The sequence below is a fragment of the Drosophila pseudoobscura genome, chromosome 4, assembly GCF_009870125.1.
Source record: "Drosophila pseudoobscura strain MV-25-SWS-2005 chromosome 4, UCI_Dpse_MV25, whole genome shotgun sequence".
Taxonomy (NCBI): domain Eukaryota; kingdom Metazoa; phylum Arthropoda; class Insecta; order Diptera; family Drosophilidae; genus Drosophila; species Drosophila pseudoobscura.
The window spans coordinates 21,881,139-21,903,185 of NC_046681.1; the positions used below are offsets into that span (position 1 = coordinate 21,881,139).

At 43.4% G+C, this 22,047-nt stretch overlaps 2 protein-coding genes across 5 annotated transcripts in view; one reads left to right on the plus strand and one right to left on the minus strand.

The window, feature by feature from the left end:
* Positions 1-22,047, minus strand: part of eys (eyes shut) — a 75,454-nt gene that overhangs the window by 1,736 nt on the left and 51,671 nt on the right. For both annotated transcript variants that reach the window (XM_033381079.1, XM_001356588.4), the window contains exons 6-13: positions 13,562-13,914; positions 6,984-7,256; positions 4,933-5,225; positions 4,212-4,872; positions 3,983-4,146; positions 3,187-3,918; positions 2,878-3,120; positions 9-545 (exon numbers count right to left, since the gene is read on the minus strand). In XM_033381079.1, the coding sequence (XP_033236970.1) occupies positions 9-545; positions 2,878-3,120; positions 3,187-3,918; positions 3,983-4,146; positions 4,212-4,872; positions 4,933-5,225; positions 6,984-7,256; positions 13,562-13,914 (3,256 nt within the window). The remainder of the gene's footprint in view (positions 1-8; positions 546-2,877; positions 3,121-3,186; positions 3,919-3,982; positions 4,147-4,211; positions 4,873-4,932; positions 5,226-6,983; positions 7,257-13,561; positions 13,915-22,047) is intronic.
* Positions 1-22,047, plus strand: part of LOC4817040 (MKRN2 opposite strand protein) — a 75,817-nt gene that overhangs the window by 222 nt on the left and 53,548 nt on the right. The gene's annotated exons all lie outside the window — the stretch shown is intronic.

Here is a 22,047-nt window from a genome sequence, read left to right on the forward strand (position 1 = left end):
GAACTCACCCAAATAAAAGACATCCTCATAGCTAATGGTCGGCTCCTGGCCCGCTGCTCTCCGCCTGTTGGCCAATGCCGTGGCCTGCGTTGTCGTTGTTGTTGTTGCCCCATCCCGCCGGTTGCCGTTGCCGTTGACGTTGACGTTGCCCTCCGGCAATCGTTCCGTAAAGATCACCTCTCTGTCCAGCTGCAGCTCCAGCCGAGTGCGATCCAAGAGCACACTCGTCCAGTGCCAGGCGCCATCGGCTATGAAGCCACTGGCCGCGGCCTGGACCGTGTCGTTGTTGCTGCCCAGGAGATTGCTGGCCAGCTTCAGGTGACCGTTCTCCAGGCCCAGGCCCAAGAACTTGCGGCGATCGTGCTCGCTCCAGAGGAGCAGGCCGTCCGGCTCGATCGTGGAGAAATTGAGGCTGATTTGAATGGCTTCGCGGGGTCGCACATAGAGCGAGGGTCCGCGCCGCTTGTCTTTCATGGGTATGCGCGGTGGCGGCAAGATCAGGTAACTGTTGCCACGGAAGCTCGGTGTTGTTGGTTTACTCATGGCTGTGGCGGCAGAGAGGTAGAGGGGGGGAAATGCATTAAACATATTGCATGCGATGCGATACGATACATAATTAAATTACAGCATCAGTGGCAGTCTCAGTATCTGTATCTGTATCTGTATCTGTAATAGACTCCACTCCGACTGCGGATTCAGTTTTCAGTCTTGGCTTCCAATCTCTGCCTCTGCTTTGGCTTCACTCTTAACTTCAGCTACTACTGCATTGTTCAATCTTCATCTACACCATCTTTATCCGCATCTTTTGTTTCTCATAATGAGTTAGCTCTTTAGACCCTGATCTCGTTTGTTCCTACTTCTACCATCTCCATCTTTTACACAGAAAAAAAACCTCGAAATCTTTTAAATACGTAGAGCATAAAAATATACAATTTTCCAAATACGATTCAGTATTCAGATTAGGATATCTTTTCATTCCTTATACTATTTTTTCAGTCTATAGAAGGGATCGTAATAATACAAATTATTTATTATACAATTTGTATTATTCCATTCCATATCCATTCTGAAACAATTAATTTCCACAATTCTGTTCCTGGATAGTATTTATCTGAGATATGTATTTTATATACGTAGTGTCCCGAGAGTTTTTGACTGTCAAAGACCTGATTTTCCACACAGAAAATGTTATTACCAAAAGTATTGACATTTTAGTGGTACAAAAAGATAGAAATGTCTGTCGGTTTCAATGTCGGAAACAAGTAAAATGTACCTTCAGGATGTCTCTTGCCTCGTAATATCAATAGTAATGTGAGTGACATTAGAAAACATCTAAACTATATTTTTTAGCTGGCAAATCCATCATTCCTAGATCTTGAACTCCCCTGAAGTTTTTCTCAGTGTACTGAAGACTTGCCTAATCTTTAGCTCTCGTCTTGTCTGGAGTTCTGATTTTCCATTTCGCTTTCCGCCGCAGCACTTCACCTGTCGCTGTCGCTGTCCCTGTCTCTGCCCCCCACTCTACTCTCTCCTCTGTGCTTGTGCGTTTTGTATTATTTTCTTCAACTTCAATTTCAATTTCAACTTGTTTCTCTGTGGCATGTTAATTCACAATTTGCTAATAAGTGAAAGGCCGACAGCTGTGCGGAGTATCTCCACAGACTGGCAGATGCATGGGATTTCCCATCGTCAAAAAAGCTGGATTCGTAGATTGTTTGATTGATGTTTTGCTTGGGTATGATTATGATTTTCAGAGATCATCAAAAAGGTTGAATTATTGAGCCGTTATGGGGGGGGAGGGGGACAGGTGGAGCTACTGATTGGAGCTGCTTGAGCTGTGACATGTACTTGATTGATATTGGAAAGTGTTTGAGAGAAATTCAATGCAAATTCTGATGATGATTTATGTGGGGTTTTCAACGAGGAAAATTTAGGGAAAATTCTTCCGAGTAGAGGTTTCTTGGCTGGAAAAGGTACATTTCCCTTAAATACTGGCACTAAAAAAAATTCATTAAGAATTCTTCAAATATCCGAAAATATCTGGACCAGATCGGATATGTCTGGATTTGGTATTCAATATCTTATCGAATTCAGACAATCTTTTTGAGACAAATACAAGATTTGAGAACCATAAAAAATGGTGACAATTCTGTAGTAAAAAATCATGAAAAATCATTAAAAACTTTTTAAAAACTTTTTGAAGAATAAAACCCCTGAATATTATGTACTGGAATATCTGCATACCTGCCGAATATTGTGATTCTTTTTTACGCAATCAAGAGAATGTAGTTCTATAGATATCGCTCTACTCTCCTCTCCCCTCCCCTCCTCCTCGATATGCAAATCTGCCCAACGAATCCGCAGAGCATTCAACTTTGAGTCATGGCTGATTTTTAATTATTTTCCAACTCTATTATCATACGATATTTGAGTGTTCTCTTCGCTGTTGTTGTTGCGAAGCGGATTGCTAATTTCTGTGCCACTTCCTGACCCCGCTGTGCACTGAGCCATCCCGAGAGACATCAAACCAAACCAAATGCTGGGCTGCTGCTGCTGTTAATGGTTATATATTCTGTTGTTGTAGATCTCTAATTATAATAATAATATTGTTCTGCTCTCGCTGGGTCTGACTCCGACGAAAAACTTGTTTCCCCTCGAAAAAAAAACCCAACAAAAAAAGAGATCAACAAATGAAATAAAATCATGTTTTGTTTTTCGGCTTCTGTACTTTTACTCGTGACACATTTGCGAGTGTTTTAAAGATTTATGAAACTTGTTTTATAATGATTTATTGTTATTTATGTCACGGTTATTGAGCTGTAACTAAGCCTTCCCCTGTGTGCCCCTTTCAGAGGAAAAAGCACTGAAAGTACTTACCAATTTCACAGTAGAAACCGCCCCAGCCATTGGGACACGAACAGCGTCCGCTGCGCAGGCAACGGCCATTGTTTTTACAGGGTATCAGCTTGCAGGACTCGGAATATTCGCAGCGATCGCCCTTGGCATACTCCGGACAGATGCAGTGCGGCTGGAGCTTCTCGTCCAGCCAGCAGTGTCCGCCAGACTCACAGGAATCGCCGCCACAAGCAGTGCCATCGCAGTCCCGGATATTACGAGATTCTGTGGGGGCAAAGGTATAGCTGATATATTGATCGAAAAGGAAGGGTGGTCTCTGCCAATACCCACCCAGAATATTGGTTTCGTTGAGAACAATTCTTGTGCCGCTGACAACCAAACCGCGGACACAGCCACGGAAGGGTATGGGGAAGCCCGAGATGGCATTATGCGGCAGCTTGGAGACATCTTTGAGTCCGCCTATGTACAGGAGCGAGTCCGGTTCGACTAGAACCTCTGCGGAGGGGGCCAGGGCCGAGGAGGCACTGCCCTCCACCCAGAGGGTTAGCCAGCGGCCCCTTTGGGCCATTTTGATCTTGTGCCATTCGCCGATGGCCAGCATGCGGACACTGCGCACCACTGTGACATGAGTGCTGGGTCCCGAGATGCGGAACTCCACGACGCCGCCCTGCAGCGAGAGCGAAACGAAGCCGATCTTCTTGTCCTGGTTGTTGTTTAGCGTCCCAAAGTACAGGAGCAGGCCCCGCTCCGACAGCGGACGCAGCTGGAACTCAATGAAGAAGAACTGCACGCGATGGTGCTCCTCGAAGGTCTTCGAGCCCATGAGCGGCACTGGCGAGAAGCTGCGCTGCTTCTCCACTTCATTGAGCAGCTTCATCACGAAGTGCGTGCTGGGCGTCGAGATGGGCTTTGGGGGCATCAGTTTCTTGGTGAAATTCCTATAGCTAACCATTTGGGACCGCTTGGCGCCCAGCTTGTCGCCGGCGTCGTAGAGATAGGGCCATCGAACGGCCAAATAGGAGCGTCTGCCGGTGAGCGAGACATCGCTGAGGGAGCGGATCTCTGCGGGAAAACGGTGACCACAGGATTATGATTGTGACAAACATTGAATGAGGACCTGGCTTACCCTCTTCACAATTCTTGCCGGTGCGTCCCACAGGACAATCGCATTCGTAGCCATTCACCAAAGGCACACAAGTGGCATCCTCGTAGCATTTATTGTTGAACGAGTCGCAGGGATTCGTGGGCTGAGCACACAACGGGCCATACCAGCCCTCCTGGCAGATGCAACTGCAATACAAAGAAATGCTTTTGAGGCTCCGTTTCGGGGTACAATTCTGCGGCGTGCCACTCACGTAAAGGTAGCTCCATGCTGCAGACAGGCGCCGTCGTGCTGGCAGGCGTGTCGGTGGCACTCCCGGGTGCCACATTGACCCACTCCTCGACCGCGGACGCCTCGCGTCTCCTGCAGGGGCACTGTCACAGCGCCGGCCTTCAGCTGGACATCGTAGATGCAGCCCTGGAAGCCCGAGTGCAGCGGCAGGTCGTGTGGCAGGGTATTAAAGTTGGCTATTTCGTGGCCCCCCAGATAGAGGATAGGCAGGACATCCATCCGGCTGACGCTGCCTGGGGAACGGCCTGTGATGTTGAACTTTCCATCGACCGAGAGCCAGGCCTGCCGTCCAATGCGTCCCACTTTTATTTCGTAGGGCACTCGGGGCGCGTCCAGCCGGAAGTCGATGGGTTTCTGGGTGAAGATGCGACGCGGTCCGGCGCCCAGGTTCCAGGTCAACATGATGTAGCCCTGTATGAAGCTCACGGCCAGATGATCGCTCTTCTCGTCGTGATAGCCCGATTGGCCCAGGAACGCCAGCAGGGAGATCTGCGACATCGTCTGGGGCAAGATCTTGAAGCTCAGCTCCACCGAGTATTCCAGGGGAATGGGCACCGTGTAGGCCACAAAAGAGGACAGGCCGTTGACGCTGCCCGAGAAGGAGGGAAGAGCCACCTCGAGATCTGTAAGAGGGGAGAGTGATGAGTGGGGTGTCTCCATTTTGGATAGGCAAAGGCACTCACTATGCTCGCAGTAATGTCCGTGCTTGCCCAAAGGACACAGACAGAGGTAGCCACTGCCCGGGAACTGCACACAGGTGCCGCCATATTGACAAGGATTATCCTCGCACACGGATATCTCGCAGGTGGGTCCCATGTAGCCTGTGGGGCATTTGCACTTCCACTTCTCCGCCTTCTCCCCGTTCTCGTCCAGATCATTCGTTTCGATCTTGATGCAGGCGGCACCGTTGCGGCAGGGACTCGACAGGCAGGCCAAAGAGCCGCATTCCGTAATGCCGAAGCCGTCCAGGGCGTCGCTGCAAAGAAGGCAAGGTGTCATGCGCTAATTTCATGAAGTCTAATTCGATGTGTCAATATTATGCGACGATGTGTCGTCCCTTTTCGGTGGCAATCCTTTGGCGCCAATTGACAAACAGCCCCACAGCTGTCAGCACATTGACAAGGACACTACGACACACTGCGATGTGCCCTCCCCACCTACCATTTGGAGGGGGGGCCATCTGTTTGCATTCGCGCTTTTATGAACGTTGAATGCTGACGAATGGCTTCCGCATCCACTCCCCGCCCCCCCAACCTCTCTCTCTCTCGCTCTCTGAGAGCCTGTCCTTTTCATCAAGTTTGCTGCATTTTCATTTTCACTGACAGCACTGACTCTTTTCAGTGCAAAACTTGCTACGGAGTCCATAATATATAAGCTTTTAGTATGGCCATTTCGTTGGTAATTCAGGCATTTCTTTAGGAAAAACATAGACCATGCGATACCTTGGACTGTAGCGGTCTTTGATAGACCGACTTATACCTTTGTAGCTATAAGTTGATAGAAATTCTTGGAGAATAGCGCAGTTTTTCGCCTAATTTTACACTTTTTTATGCCATTTATATAGAAAATTGAAAATTGATTAATCCATCGAATAAAGTAATTTGCCCTTTCAAAATCACGAGGAAAAAGCTCTTAGAACCGCAGTCAACTGTGCCACAGACTCGATAGCGCACACGACATGTATTTTGTTTTGTGAATTCTCTTTTCTTTAGCACCTTTCGCTGACTGGCTTCGGTAGTCGAAGGATAAAGAGAGAGCATAAATTCTGCGCCGCCCAACAATATTCTCTCTCCTCTCAAACATGGTCTAATAAATTCATATAAGACCTTTGCTTAAGCTCCCTTTTCTCTGGCATATTACCTTGATTAATGCCTATCGCATGTATGACTCGGGCTAACATTATCAGTTTTATCGCTTCACGCAAGTCGAGCTAATTTTTCCATGGATATAGTACCACAAAAAAGTTCTTTACGTTCAGTGGCCATATAATCTGGGTCTTTTACTGCAGCGCTGCCATGGAGGAAACGGCTTTCGCCACCTGGCAACTTTGTGTGTGTGTTTGAGCCATCAAATGGTTTCATTTTATTCCCGACAGTTCTGCTTTTTCATAGCGCCTTGAGGCACGGCCACGGGTACGGGTATTGTAAGCGGCATAAACATTTAAGAGATGCCGTATCGACCATCCGCCGCAGAAAAGTCGTAACTTTTTCAGGGAGAGATGTTCATTAGCCGTAGTCCAGCATTCAAAGCGCCCAAAGGGCAATACAAAACAAATATTGTGGTCGCTGTTTCGACTATGGGGATACCTGGTAGTGGCATTACATTTGTGGGTAGCAAAATGATTGAAATTATGGCAAAGCATCTAAGCCAAATGATGGGAAATACAACATCCATTATATTTTGGGGGTTATAGTCACATGATTTTAATGATTTTTGGTATACTTATAGGTAGATAAGAGCTTTGTATATGGAACTCTATAGAGTTCTCTCTGTAGCTTTGAAATTGTGGACTCTTTTTTCATTTTAAGCCTTTGCTTCGATCCGAAGACTAATCAACAAATATTGATTCTTTTAGCTATGTTAGATCCTCAAATCCAAGGCTCTAAATGAAATGACCAACAAACTTGATTCAAAGGATACCAAAAGTCAAATATACCCTCTGTCACTCCTCTGCGTTACAGGGTATGCAAAAACAAGACAGAAAAACCGATTCGTATCGGTGGAGAGTACTTACCCGAATATTTCGCGCCCTTGTCCGTTAATGCGCAGCGTGTGGAGACACCCGGTGAAGCCGGTGCCGCTTTGTGCTGGCGGCAACTCGATAATCAGGCCAATCGGGGCTTGGGGGGCGCCGCCCAAGTGCAGCCATGTGTTCAGTATCGCCTCGGGGGTATGCAGTCGCTGGGGCAGTAGTTTCAGCCACGTCGGCTGATCCCCGGACATGGCCAATGTGTCGTTCACCAGCAGCGAGGCATTGCAGTGTGTGTAATTCCGGCTAAAGTCCAATCTGTAAAGAGGTATTTTCGGAAAGTTCTCTTTAGTTCTTTTAGTTCTCCCCTTTGGCAGCCCTTGGTGTTGCATCAAATATTTAATATGCCGCACGGTCCGCCCTCATTCTCTCTGTGTGGGGTGACTTTTCTCTGGATTCTGGGTCCACCCCCACTCTGGCTCTTCTCTGGATTCTGTTTGAGGCAGGCATCGGTACACTTTTAAAGCAAAATTCCCAACATGCCGATGCGTGCAAATATTTATGACACCACAATATCCCAGTAGCCCCCCCTCCCCCCACCCATGGCCTGGCAAAAAGGGTCCATCCAGCAGGCTGTTGTTTGGTTACCTTTTGCCTGTTGACCTTTCGTCGAAGGTACGAGCAGTGGCACAGTGGTTTAAGGTCTGACGGGAAGGTGTGCCCTCAGTCAGAGGGGAGGGGTGGAAGATGGTTCTCCTTTGTGGACGGTTTTTTAACTATTTCATTAATGTCGCATACTTTTTCAAGGTTTCGTCTGCCCTTTTGTGGGTTTCTTAAAATTTTTAAATCATTTTTTTGTTTAGGTCCATTTTTTACTTGTAGAATACAAATATAAAAAATATAACATTTTGTTGATTTACTAAAAAAATCGTGCCTTTGTTAAACAAATTTTTCAACTAAAAAAATGTTCACTAAAAAAACAAAATTATTTTTAAAAAAATGCCCAAAGTGGTTTTTGAATTTAAAAAATGATTTGTGTGTGTTCCCAAGTAACTTAATTTTTTTTGTCGTGTAAAAGTTTTTGTCGCACTGCGTACTTTAATTACATTTGGTTCAGTTTTTTCTTTCTGGAAGGTCCTGCCATGTTTTTTCCTACCATTCCCCATAGACCCCAACGCACTGTGCCTTGGTCCATATCCCTGCAACAACAATTGCCTATAATGTCAATCGATTGTCAAATTTTTCCTGCGCCTTCATGTATTTTGTTTGGTATGGAATTCGTTACCCCAAACCTTTGATGTGACATCGAGGTGGAATACCAAATGGCAGGACCCCCCCCGCCTGAGCCCCCCCCTGGTTTTTATTGCACCTCATGGCCGAGTGTCACCTGCTTTTATTTGAATGTCCTTTATTGTGAGGACTCACACGGCTGGCCGAAGTGTTTCTGATTTTATTTGTTGTCAGGCGGATTTTTTCACTCTTTTTTTTGGGGGGGGGGGGGGGGGGGGGGGGGGGTGGAGGAAGTTTTGTTTGGGAGATGGACAAACTGGGATCCATATCTTGGCGTTTATTGCATTTGAATGTAGATATTTTAATACGGAAAAACGCCAGTCCAATAAATGCGTGGCAAAAGGGACACCGACCGATTTTATTGTTATTTTATAGCAGGCGGCCAAATGCTGTAAAAAAGTTACCCATACGGGTATGAAAAAGTTTTCCCTGATTGCATTTAGTTTTTACAACATATTGTATTGAATGGAGTGCTCTCGTACTCGCACTCGTGTGTTCTTCTGATTTCTTTTACCTTTTCAAACGAAATAATCTGATGATATTGTTTCTGGGATATTTGTTGAAATTTGTTTTGATAGACGGGTTTCGGATTGGGTTTGTTTTAAAGATTGGAAAAGTTTTTTTTGTTTTCGAATTAAGTTTTATACAGATTACAGTGGTGGGAAGTGGGATTTCTTCTACATAAAATTTGGAAAAATAAATCAACTTCATTCATGATTTTTACTCTATTAAATATCCAACTTAATTGGGAATATTCAATTTATAAAGTTATATTTCGATTTAACCCTTTAGATCGTTGCTTAAAAGTTTTAAATCTTTTAATAATAAAATTTTTTCAGGGTAGAGCTGTAACAGGGCAATCGCGCTGTTAGCTGCCCAGGTTAACAGCCTGTTATCGCTACCGGCTATCGCTCTTAGTTAACAGCGGTCTAACAGCTACAGCGCTCTGAGAGCGTGCTTGCGCTGTTATCACGATTCACACGATCGACACTGCTCGCGGGCGGCCTAAACTTGTAAGCGAGATCTTATATAATGCGATTTACGTTCCCACACGAATGCCAGAGTGAAATAGACGACAGATATATTGTATATATACACCACCTATGCTTCTTTTACTGCATTTTCGTACTCTTCGTAGGATCCCTACATCTAGATCCACCCTCCTTCAAACAGAATAAGTCGGAATATTATGGAAAATCTTGCAACCATTCTTTATGATGTAATGAGACGAAATGTAATGCCTGATGGATACGAAAAATATTAAACCTTAACAAAATTAATACCAAATGAAAGCCCAGAACTAATCATATTAATTGACATTTTTCCAAGGGATGACCATAGGCAAATTACTGACTATCCCATATAGAAAACCCTAAGCAAATGTGTACTAAAACCAATTAAATAATGCACTTCTATAACCCAGTTTAAAACCCATTAAATCATTGATTTATGCCAAGTAATTAGCATTTGCCTGCGTTCATTTAATAGTTTCGTTAACGATCCGATAAGCCCAAAAACCCCAAAACCCAGAACCCCCGAAACTACAATGTTATTTAAAGTTCAATTAGCTGCATTTGACTGAGCAACAAATTAAATTAGCATTGTTTACAATTTTCGGGGGGTGGGGAGCACTCCTACTCCTCGCCGCCTTGTGGAGTCCTTGGACATAATTTATTGACACGCTCAATTGAATGTTGTGGAAAAAGTTTTTAGTTGTTGAACTTCAGCGGGGGAGAGGGATTTGCCGAAAAGAAAACACAACTCATCTTAATTAATGAACTTAACTTTCGGGAAATGAATTAACCAAATACGTAATAATTAAAAGGAAATTCCTGTTCTGAAAAGCTCTGGGGGATCGGTATGCGGATGGGGGGGGGGTTATCGTGAGCCGCAATTAGGCTCGAAGAACGGTAATTGTTATTGCTTTCTAATTACACTAATTGTGCGCAACACCAGTTCGATGAAGGTCCTTAAGTAAAATGTCAATTGTATAGGGCATTAGCCTCATTAGAGGGCTGGAGTGCGGCTGGACCAGGCCTTCCCCGAAGGATACATCCAGCGAGAGAGAGAGACTGAGCGAAACTACGGTTCATCGATGGCCGGACAAAGCCTCCATCACCGCCATCGCCTTCGCCATCGCCATCGCCATCATCATCATCATCTAGTGGCCCAGGGCGACTCAGGGAGTCCCTTGTGCTACCCAGTGCTCGGGCGATTAAGCACGCAAGGCAAATAAAAATAGGCAACGTACATAAATTTGTGGCTCGTAAATCCACTTGCCCCAAACCTAGAAAAACAACACCCGAAAACAGTCAAGAAAGTCGGTATTTAAGGGTCGAAGATGGGGATACTCTAGAGAATGTCTATAGATCTTATAAGAGTTCTGTCTGAATCCACATTAAATTTGATTTAATTCTGTGATTTATTGGAGTTCTTCTTAAGAATATTTCCATGTCAAATTTTGAATAAAGTCATCCAAGTCGAAATAGAGACCGAAAACGCATTCATCTAAAATAGGAGAATTTTGAAATTAAGTTTCCTTGAAAAGAATGTCCTTGTTGATTGATAGTCAGGCAGATATAATGGATGTTTGTACCATAAATACCTTAAAAGTGAGTACTACTTCTATGTATTATCTTAAAAATCAATAAATTCCTACAAAAACTCTCCTATACTCCTATATTCTATAACATCTAAGACTCAACTAACCATTCGCTGGGAAATGGTTATCCTTTCTTCGAAAATTTCCTGTGAAAAAATTGAATTTCACAGAAAATTGGACTATGAAATTAGTATCTTCTACTTTTGATTGACTTTGATCGATCTGCAAGAATCTATAAGGATTTAAGGCTACTCGTACTGATAAGTCGTTTTTCTTACGATCTAAGATATGGGTTTTCTGGTAGTTCTGAATATTTGGGTTTATGGCAACAATCTGCACCTCTTTTGAGTTTAAAGAAACAAACCGCACTCCTACGCGTACGATGTGTGCTTTGTTTTTGCTTTCTCGGGCTCGAGTCTCGATCTTTTCTTGGCCGCATGCCCTTTGCCGAAGAACCGCTCTAGGAGCCATCAAGAGCAAGGATGTTCCTAGAGTCTAGGAGAGATAGTTTACAGATACAACTAGTTTGCACATGAGCAGATAGATCGCCATTAGACATACCGAATAGGATCTTTCTCCGTGTCCCGACTGCAATCTTCTATCTAAAGTTATAATACCCCTTTTCTAGGGTATCAAAAGTAAGCAAAGTAATATATATATACCTTCCACATGTACATATATATTACATGAATATATATGTATGTATATGGAATAGTCGCACCATTGGACATTGGATAGCCCCGGGCTGGGGACCAAGTGCTAAAAAGTAAATTTGTGGTCGATTCAATAGTCGTAAAAATGTGAACGGCAATGGAATGGCACTTGCTCTTTTCTCTTTTCTCTCTTTTCCTTTTTGCTAAATTATTTATATAGGTTTCTCTTTCACTCTCTCTCTCTCTCCCTCGACTGTTTTGTCCTACTTTTTTGATATATTTGATGCCCTTAATGTCCTGTTTATGCCAATGTTTTGCGTCTATCCTTGATTCGTTGTGGGATTTCATTTCGGTTGCCCATTGGGTCTGTGTCCGGTCCTCTGTTCTGTTTTATTTGTCTAAAACGATTATTTGGTCATTTTCCATATGCGTTTGTCCATTTTTAAGTAATTGCTACACAGTTGAATTGTTAACAAGGACACTTATCGACCCCACAGCATTGAGTGTTTGATTAGCCGATAATTTGACGATTGAGTACTGTAAGTGCCAGGCATTTGAATATTTAAAGAGCATTGAAGGAACTATTAAACCAACAGGTTGCCGAGGCGGCATAGTGTCTGTAATTTATGAAAATTGGCTGTGGATAGGCTGAAGGAAGATTATAGGAGCACAAAAAGTGTGGCAGGAGAAAGTGAAGGCACTCTTTCTCTCTATGCATTATTCACACACAAATTGGGTTTCAATTTATTTGTTTTTGACTTCTAGAAATATTTGTTGTTTGATTAAATAAAATACACCAAAATAATGCCATTGAAGGAGGTTTTATGCGTACAAAAATTGATGGAAAGGTGGACATTTTATTGGGCTTTCCCTTTGGTGAAATGCCTGCAATTTCTCCTCCCAGCGTAGAGGGATTTACACGGATTTTAGCGGCATATCTGAAATGTTACAAACCGCAGAGATATGACCTCTTTCCTGGGGTGAAACTATTAGGGATAGTCACCTGTGGATTCTGTGAAATGTAGCAGAAAACATTGGAAGACAGCCCTGACCTCTATAGAAGGAGATCTCAACATTTGGACCCCTGATAGGCCCCTCCCCCCCCAATGTGTTTTATTAAATTCCACATAAATCCTATTGGCCGGTACAAAATCAATAATAATAATAGCTTAAAGGCAATTTTTTTCGAAAACTGTCTGTCCAAAACACAATTCTATATTTATTTTTGAAGCTTAGATTTACTGGCACTCTTCTGGCGCCATAAATGGGGGACTTTATAATCCCATTTTCCTAATCCCATTTGAAAAAGTTTGCCAAAAACTTTATATTTCCATTCCCGAATGCCATGGGGGATAATTTTAGCCCCAAAATTATCCAAAGTGTTGGCTTTGGTCGATGGAAATGTTAGTTAAACGATTAATTACGCACCACTCCCCGTTCTACATTTTTACGTATTCCCCCTCAGGGCGCGAATTTTCCTAGTGGGCAGAAAATTAAATTTTCAACCAACGCAAAATATATGTAGCACACAGAAAAAAGGGAAGGGAAGGGGAAGGGCCAGCCAAGAGGATGGAAAATCTCCAAACTAATTACGCATGGATGGCAAGTGGAAGCCCCGCAGGATTTAATGTTCAAGGAAATGGGAGACCGGAAATGGTAGGATGGAGAAAGCGAGAGAAAGAGAAGAAAACCTAAAAAAGGAACTGCAATTTATTCTACACTTGAAGCATTATAATTTGTGGCCTCGGCCAAATGGCAAATGGAATTCGACACGGGCCAAGTTTAATGGCCGACGGACAGTCCACTGACAGTGACCCATATGCTGACCTCTGGCCCGCTCCGGCCCTGGGCCCTGGGCTGTGGACTGTGGACTCTGGGGTCGCAGTTTAAAAAGTTAATTAACATGCCAACAGTTGTGTGTCCGTGTTGCCCCCTGAGCCCCCCTCCCACCACCGCACTGACCCTTTCAGCCATCCATCTATCCACCAATCACCCCGTCAAGTGGTGGGCGTGACCCCCAGGGAGGAGGGGCCACACATAATTGCATTCCGCGGTCCCCACGTCCATTTGGCACTTACTCAGCTCGAATGGTAATTTCGTGGCCCGTGTTCACCGGCGTTTCCAGCTCACTCAGCAGCATCGTCTGCAATCCGCACGAGAACTGGAACTGCATGAGTCCCTTCTGGAGGAACAGCGCCATGTAGTGTCCGCCCTTCGTGCCCTGGGCGGCGGCCAGCATGATCAGACCATTAGTGGCCCTTGTTCGCACCTTCAGCTGGATGTGCATGGGCAGAACGGCGTCCAGGGCCTCGTGCTGTCCAATGTCTTTGTAGATGCGATGCGACACATACGAGTCCCCGGAAAAGGCTGCATTCCGTATGACGATGGGCAGCTCGCAGAGCGGTCCCTGGCGATCGAAGCGGCAAACGCACTGTAAACAGGGATTTTAACAAATTATTAGATAGGTTCGAGAAGGTATCTACGATGTACGAATGCCAGAAGATTTTTCCTTTTTCTAAATAATTTAAGAACTTTTTTTGGGTACTCAAAAGTTAAGATATATCTAAAAATTGTATACTAAATGGAAGGGAAACCACACTTTCATGTGGGATGAAAAACAGTTGACAGAACCTTTCGTTTCATAAATATTTTAAAAATATCTTAAAATATTCTTTGGATAAATATACATATATAGATAGATATAAGATTCTATTTCTATCTATCTTTTAAGAAATTTTGAAAATATTTCAAGGATTTTTCAGATAAGAATATAAACGAATATATATTCTAAATTGTATTCTATTTAAACAGATGTATAAACAACATCAAAATATATCTATAATGATAGATTAAAGGCAATTGTTGCTTTAGCCTTAAAAATAAAATACTGTGTATTAGAATTAAGGACTCTGTCTTTTCCTAGTATTAAAATAAACTATAATAATAATTGTGGAATAAATTGCATCTTTTAAAACTTATAAAGTGTCTCTTTCTTTCAGAGTTTCTGTTAAAAACTCCGCTAATATATCATGCAGAAATTCCCGATTTATTCCACCTCGAAAACTCCCCCAAAACATATATCTTCAAAATCCTTTACAAACTCCCACAAAATAACTTCGCTCCTGGCCAGCCAGCCAGTCAGCCAATAAATGAAACAAAACTTGAACAATTTTAATTTAATTTTGGCAACAACTCCTTCTGGTCGCCTTTCAATAAGAGGACCGACCCGACCCGTTCCGACCGTTCCGAAAAATGCCAATAAATTGAAAAGTAATATGAATTAACTTTCTGGCTCTCCGTCTTGCCGTCCCTTCCTTTTGTCCTGGTCTTAATAATTTATGCCGCCGCCAAGGGACACTTAAAGTGCAGCTAGCCAGGAGCTGGTCGGAAGGCAAAACTGCAACAGCGGAAAGGCAGCCAGGCAGCCCGGCATCCAGACAGGCAGGACAATGGCAAGGAAAAGGAGCCACGCACTTGGCTGGGACGCGGCTGCCCCGAAAAACTTTTGTTGTAATTTTCTTTAGCGAATGTCCTTTTCCTCGTGCCGCGTAGCTCCTTGGGGGGTGCCGGTACTTCCCATTAAATTGAGCAAATGAAGTGCAAGGCGAGTGGGAATCTCTGGCGCAGTGAAGGTAGCTGCGGCCCAGTCACGCAGGACATGCCCGGGAGTCTCCTCCCACTTGTGGGTCCCCTTAATGGGAAGTTGGCCATATGTTAAGGGTAGCTCAAGGGGTCTCTGTGTTGTGTGGAGGAGCTTCTTGAACAGGTGAAGAAAATGTTGCAAAGTTTTCGCCGGTCTTTGTCTTCGCGGAAAGTTCCCGGCTTTCCTTGAGAGGGAATCAGTTTCAGGATATTTTTTCCCAGGTTATTTGTGTTGTCTGATTTAATCGAGTAATTGGTAATGGAAAGACAATGTTTGCCAACGATTACCGATTATATTTGTCTTATTAGATCCAATTATGAATGTTTTTCTCCTATATAAGAACAGTTCATCAAATATCCATCAATAGACGATACAAAATACGTTTCATATACATATATAAAAGGCAAGGGTACAGTCTCATTCCTCCCAGATTTAAAGCCCACAAGACAGCGATTATTTTCCCCCTAAAATATATATGCATGTAATTATTAAAACAATCTCTTAACCTGCTGTGAAAACATTATTCATGTTTTTTGCTTGTTTTATATTTACAACCCGACACGCATTACAAATGACCTTCCTCGCCCCCAAGCCCAAAGGAGTTCCCCCAAACACAGCGGAAATGCCCAACCAGCGTTAAAGGATTCATCGCATAATATTACTTAACTGCTTAGACATCGCATCATGCTCCACCCCCGTCCTTAGCCCCATCCTGGCAACAAATTTCCGCTGCTCCGAAGGCTTTTGTTTTGCTTTGTGTTGCTGTGTTTTTTTAAACATTAAAACCAGCGCCCGCTGAGACGCAGAGGATGTTGTACATCAGCATCATCATCATCAGCAAGCAGGTCATGATTTGAACTACATCGTGGGATGGAAAACAATCAGTGTACTCTGGAAGAGGGTACTACAGTTTGGTAGGGAGTCTTCCAATGGAACACAGAGGGAGAAGGGGATGAATGTATATATTTTGGAGCACCATCAACCGTGGAAGAGACCTACATATACCCAAGGCAGACTTTTCCTATAGTCTGATTACTAGGGTATCCTATCCTTCGGCTTCAAAGGTTATCCCTCCGTTTTTTGTATTTTCATAGCATACTTTTGGGAGTGCCTTATTTTTAGCCCCATTCCCCCCTCCGACTCCCATGCCTATTTCTTCATAATATTTTTGTCCTTGAAAATATTTTTATAGAAAAAGGTTTTTGTTGTTTTTTAGCGCTCCTTCATAACAATTATTTGAAGTGTTTGCTGGAAGTTTGCTCCCATTTTTTTGGGTTGAGCATTTTCTACGCGAATTCCCGCTCTTGTTAGCCAAATGAAGCTGTGTTCGTGCGGGCGTGTGGCAAGGAGGCTTGGAAGGCTGCGGCAGGCTGTGGCAGGCTGCGGCAGGAGTGCGTATCGAGGGCACCCGCCGGGGCTGCATTTAGTTTTCGCACAAAATTTTGTTGTCGGCACTTTTCGGTGTGCTGTTTTTGTTGCTGATGTACGTTGGGCGGGAGGGGGGAGGGGGGGGGGGGCGAGCATGTTCCCTGCTAACAGGAAACATTTTAATTAAAGCTTTTGACCTTGCGGCATTCGGTTGGCGCATAATGAATGTGGGCCCCAGCAAAAGCACCAAAGCCGAAACTGAACCAAAAAATCGTCTAAAAAGAACAGAAATGAAAATGAAAACGAGTCAGGGGCAAACATGTGGCAGATTTTAGATTTAAATGCTGATGAGGAGGCTGAGAGTCTGAGGCAACGGAAATGATGTGCCGGGGCTTTGTTTTTTTTGGAGCTTAAACACATGGAAATTTCTGGGAAATTTATACAAAATGTAATCAGTGGAAAGTGAAAGAAACGAGGGAAATATATGAAGGGTATACAAAATATGGAAATTGTTGTACTAATCACATCTCAGATTTCAATAATCTGTTGGGATTAAATTATTCTTAAAAATATTTTTGAAGTCGCTTAAGTTGAAATGCAAGTTTTCGTGTACAGTAAAATCCTTCATTGGCCCACAAAACCCCTTCAACGGTATCAATTTCATGGCACAATCCTATTCAAATATTCCCAGAAGGAGCCCTGCAGGACCCTCTGTGCTTCCTGTTGATTCGGTCTCATTGCGTTTCGGTCAGATGGAAATTAATTGTAACACGCTTTTCGAAATGTCAACAAGCAGATGCCTGGCATGGTCTCTGAATGTGAGTGAAGTGCACTCTTCATACAGGCCAACGCAGGGGGAGAGAGGGGGGGGGGGTTGCGGAGGCCAGATCCTGCCAAGCTCAGGACGCATTAAGCCCGGCGAGATATGTGGCAGTGGCAGTGGCAGTGGGAGCGGCACCGTCGGCGGTGGAGGCGCCTAAAAGGGCTCAACAAAGTTTTCATTAGTGGCATTGGCGGTGTGCGGCAAAGGCAAGGGCAAAGGCAACGCAATGCAGACAGTAGACTCAGAGCAGATGGGGAGGATGGGTAGGATGGGGGTTGGGTTGGAAAAGCCAGGAAAAACATTTCCGAAAACCAAAAACTCGGCGGGGTAGCACTTGAAATGTGCTTAATGCCACTTTACGAGTGACTTTCGCCCGAGTGCGAGTGCCACTTTGCCTGCACTTCACCGTGGAACCCCCCAGCCCCCCCAGCCTTCCCAGCCCCCTGTGTGTGCCCCTCTTCTTGGCTTATTTCCGCTCTCTCTCTCTCTGCCTCTTGCGGAGGATGCCCCGCACTCATAACGCACACTTGCTTAACCAATATGACAGCTGACATATGTAAGTGTCTGTCTTTTGCTCTCTGTCTGCCTTTCTTTCTCTCTTTTTTTGTCTCTTTATACAAATGAATAGAGTGGGAGTAATGGGTGGCCGGAATCTCTGAAAATTAACAAAAGCTTTGTCTGCGTGTATTTGCGTGTGTGTGTGTGCTGTTGTGCCTTTGTGTGTGTGTGTTTGAGCAGTTAGTTAAATTACTTGGCAACAATAAAGTGGCATTTTCTCTATGAAATAATTTTCACCCACTTGCCGGCAGCCTCTTATGTCCCACCCCCCCCCACACACACACACAGGCGCTCTCTTGTTCTTTGTTTTACCCTTAAAGAGGGTACTATGATTTGCAGCGTAAAGAAGGAAGTATTTTGTTTATATACATATATGCTTGTTCAATGATTAGCGATCCGAGATCTTAGCTTAGACGAGATCTAGTACATATGTAGGCCGGGTTCGACAGGATCAGACCTGGGATCCTGCATAGCCACTTAAAAGATGTATTTATTGCATAAAAACGTCCAGAAATATATATTCCATATGTTGCATTACGAATTATTGAAAGAATCGTGCCAGTCCTTGGGTACTTCTCAAAATAAAAACCTTATAAATTATTGTTTAATATATTTTCACATTTCTCTGCCACTTTTTATCATAATTAGAGCACTATATCACTATATTCGCAGGCTAAGAAATATAAATGTAGAGGCAAATCTATTTCTAAGAAAAAAAAGAATTTACTGAAACGTTCTTCTAACAAGGCATAAAGATGTTATATGATATATTTTTGAATCTTAAGATAAGCCACGGAACCTATAGTTATTCAATCAAATATCATTATAATTTGAGGACTATATGCCATAGGAATAAGAATTAGATCCAAAGCTTCTGTAAAGCTTCAGAGTTCCTTTCTCAGTGCTATACCTTAGTTACCACTTCTTATTCTCCCTGCAAGCCTCATATGTCGATCTATATCCTATACCCAAGAAAAAAAGTGCCATCCCACATACTGTTTAGGTCTTGGCCCACTTGTGGCTCACGCTCGACCATGAGCGCTCTGTCATACCCTAACGAAGTCATACTGCGGTGATGTGTCACTCACTCAAGCCTTAAATTTATTATGAAAATTTAATTTTTTCTTGTTAGCATGTGGATGCGGCCAAACGGCTTTCTCTCTCTCCCTCTCCCTGTGGGTGTGTGTGTGTGTGTGTGGGTGGGTGGCATGATTCATAGGTACACTTTGGAGATGTACGCGTGTTGGCAGCAACTTTCTAAATAAATTGCCAGTTGGCTTTGTTAACTCATTAACCGGCAAGCGAAAGCAGAAGGACTCTCCGCCATAAATTAGTTGGCATTAGTGTTGGTTAAGTGTCTGGAGTGTTGGTAAAAACGTGGCACAGCTGTCTGTGCAAATACAAATAAAGGAGAGGTAATTTATAAAGTTAAAACTTTCAAATAGCATGGGTTTTGTGGGCAAGCACACGCTAAATGCACTTTGGCTGTTTTGCTAGTGTTGGTTAATGTTGAAGAGTGTTGGAAAGCGACTGTAAGTTTCCCTTCCAATGCAGGTACTTCTGAAATTTAAAGAATTTTCTGTTCAGAGGCAGATTGCTACCTTTTCAGTAAAAAACCCTTGTGCAAATTTCCATCCATCTAAGGCCATCATCAAGTATGAAAGTGTGACTGCACCTATGCCACCTATCGGCGTCCCTCGAGGGCGACCCCAATTTGTCACGCTCCTGCTGCTGCTGAAGCTCTTCCTCCTCTGCTTCCCTCTTTGGAGTGGATTGTACGTATAAATTAGCCCTGCGTCGTCGACTCTCATATCGAAGGGGCGCTCACGTTTCGGTCGTAAAAAACTGGAATTGCATGCGGTGCTGTTGCTAATTTGGCTAACGCTGGAGCTTCCTGGCTCTCTGACATATGTGCGGCCATATGCGTGGTGGCCCTAATAGACTACGCTGCTCGCTTGTGGTCATCCAGATACTGCAATATCCGTTGACCTTCATGGTCATGGAATGGTTTATGGTTTATGAATGAGCTGTGGCGTGTGGTGCTACAATTATCGGGATGTGGTTGTAAAGCTGTTTAATGGCAGGGAATGTTTTCTGTACAGGTGGCCTTGGGGATGGTCTCGATATTTGTATATAAATATTAGAGTAAGGAGTGACCTTGAAAGAGTTCTAGGTAGGTGTTGTATGAAATCGGGATAATATGGTTTGAAAGATAGAGAAAGAAGGTAATGTCCTGAATGAATAGATCTTGAATGTCTTAACCAAAAATATCAATCAAAACTGGTATTAGACGAACGCAAAAGCAGTGCTGTGTAATATCTAAATAGGGTTTAAGCAAAATATGGTATCGCTAAGAACTTCAATGAAATGTGGCTATCCTACCCATGAAAACTGATTAAAAACATTATTAAACAATGTTAAACAACGCTGATCTGAATGTCAGTCTTGTGTAACACCTAAACAAGTTTAAATTTCAATTAAAATACATTTCAGTAGACGAAAATCCGCTTCCAATTAATATTTCCAGTCATTGGGCAGAACATTCAACCGGCAGCCTCTACTGCAAAACAATGTGTATTCCAAAGCGTATACATTTCCCTTAATCAGTGTTCGGCAACGTTAAAATTTGCTGTATGGCACAAAATTTCAGGAAATATGAAACCGAAAACATTGGTAAAATACCACCCCATGGCTCATATAACTATCATGCATGCCATTTGCTTTCTGCACAATTTTCCGATTTACCAGCCATTAGTAGTCGTTCGAAATTTTGTTGCGTGCCACGCCAGGGACTGTCCGTACACTGCTATGCCTGCCACAATTAATGGCCCCAGAGTTTTGCCATTCAGTAGAGGCAGGAAAATTCGATACTCGCCCCCATCAGGTCATATTTTTGTGTCCTTTTTTGTTGGGGGGTAAAATTACCGCAAGTATTTTCATAAATAGTTGAATAGGCATAGGACCTGGCCTGCCTACCGGCCTGCCCGGCTTCTATTGTTGGAGCCACTCGGGGGAACGCTTTTATGGTTTCGAAGTGAACATTTTTGTTGCTTGATTTTCTGTCTGATTTTCCACCTGATATTTTGTGTCTGTTGTTAATGCTACTGTTACGAGCTCCAGTACGAGTACGAAAAGTTTTTAACTATTCATTTATAAGAGCAATTGGCATTTTCTGGGAATTCTCTTGCAGGGAAGGGGTCCAGGGAATTGCCCGAAATACGACTAAGAGCAGACAGATTGGGCTGCTGCTGATTGGGGGCGGGAGAAGTTTTCCCCGGAAATGTGCCACAAAATACTTGTTTCAAAGTGATTTCTGATTCGAGTTCTGAGAAATGCATTTGTTGGCGAAATAATGAATGAAAGGTATAGGTTTTTGTGTGTTTCTATGAATTTTGATTGCCAGTTAAGCGCATAATGATGGATGTGATGAAGTTTGGATTGTTTTTTTAAGGCATAAAAGAGTGCTGATTTATAATGAAATGCATTTACAGTAATTTAATAGGTAAAGGTGGAAGGGTTAAAGTGTTCTTAATGATTAAAAAGTGTTGTGTAATGCTATAAAAAGCCCTAATATATTTTAAAGTGTTGTGTAATTTGTTTAAAAGTTTTCAGAAGAAAGAAAAGTATGTTAAAAATAATCTAGTGACATCTGTAGTGCCGTAAATAGTTCTACAGCTCTCAAAACAGTGTTAAAAAGTGCTGCATAATTATTTTCAGAGTGCTTTTTGAAGTGTCTCCCATCTTAGATTCCTTAAACTTTCTTTGAACTTTTCTGACCTACCTTTACTAATTGCAATCTAAAGCCATCGAACGAGAATGGGTCGTGAATTGCCATTATTTCGTTGAACATTGGGCCACCCAAACTATGTTACATACAATGGCAGGTCCTGCTGCAAATCAGTGTGTAACAGACAAACACCCATCCACCCACGTGCCCCACGTTCCCATCCACATGACTGATTATTTATGTATGAATGACCCGGACACATCTGTGCACTACCTCCAGTATCTGCCTCTGGATGTGGCGTCGTGTGTGCACCTGGGCATCTGTGGGGCCATTTCAAGTTGTCAATTTGCAAATTTAGTTGCTCCCTCCGTGTGGCTGGGAGTGCTGCTACTTCTAATTTATCCCATTAAAGGGTTTTGATTAAAGTTGCTCAATTTGCATCTAC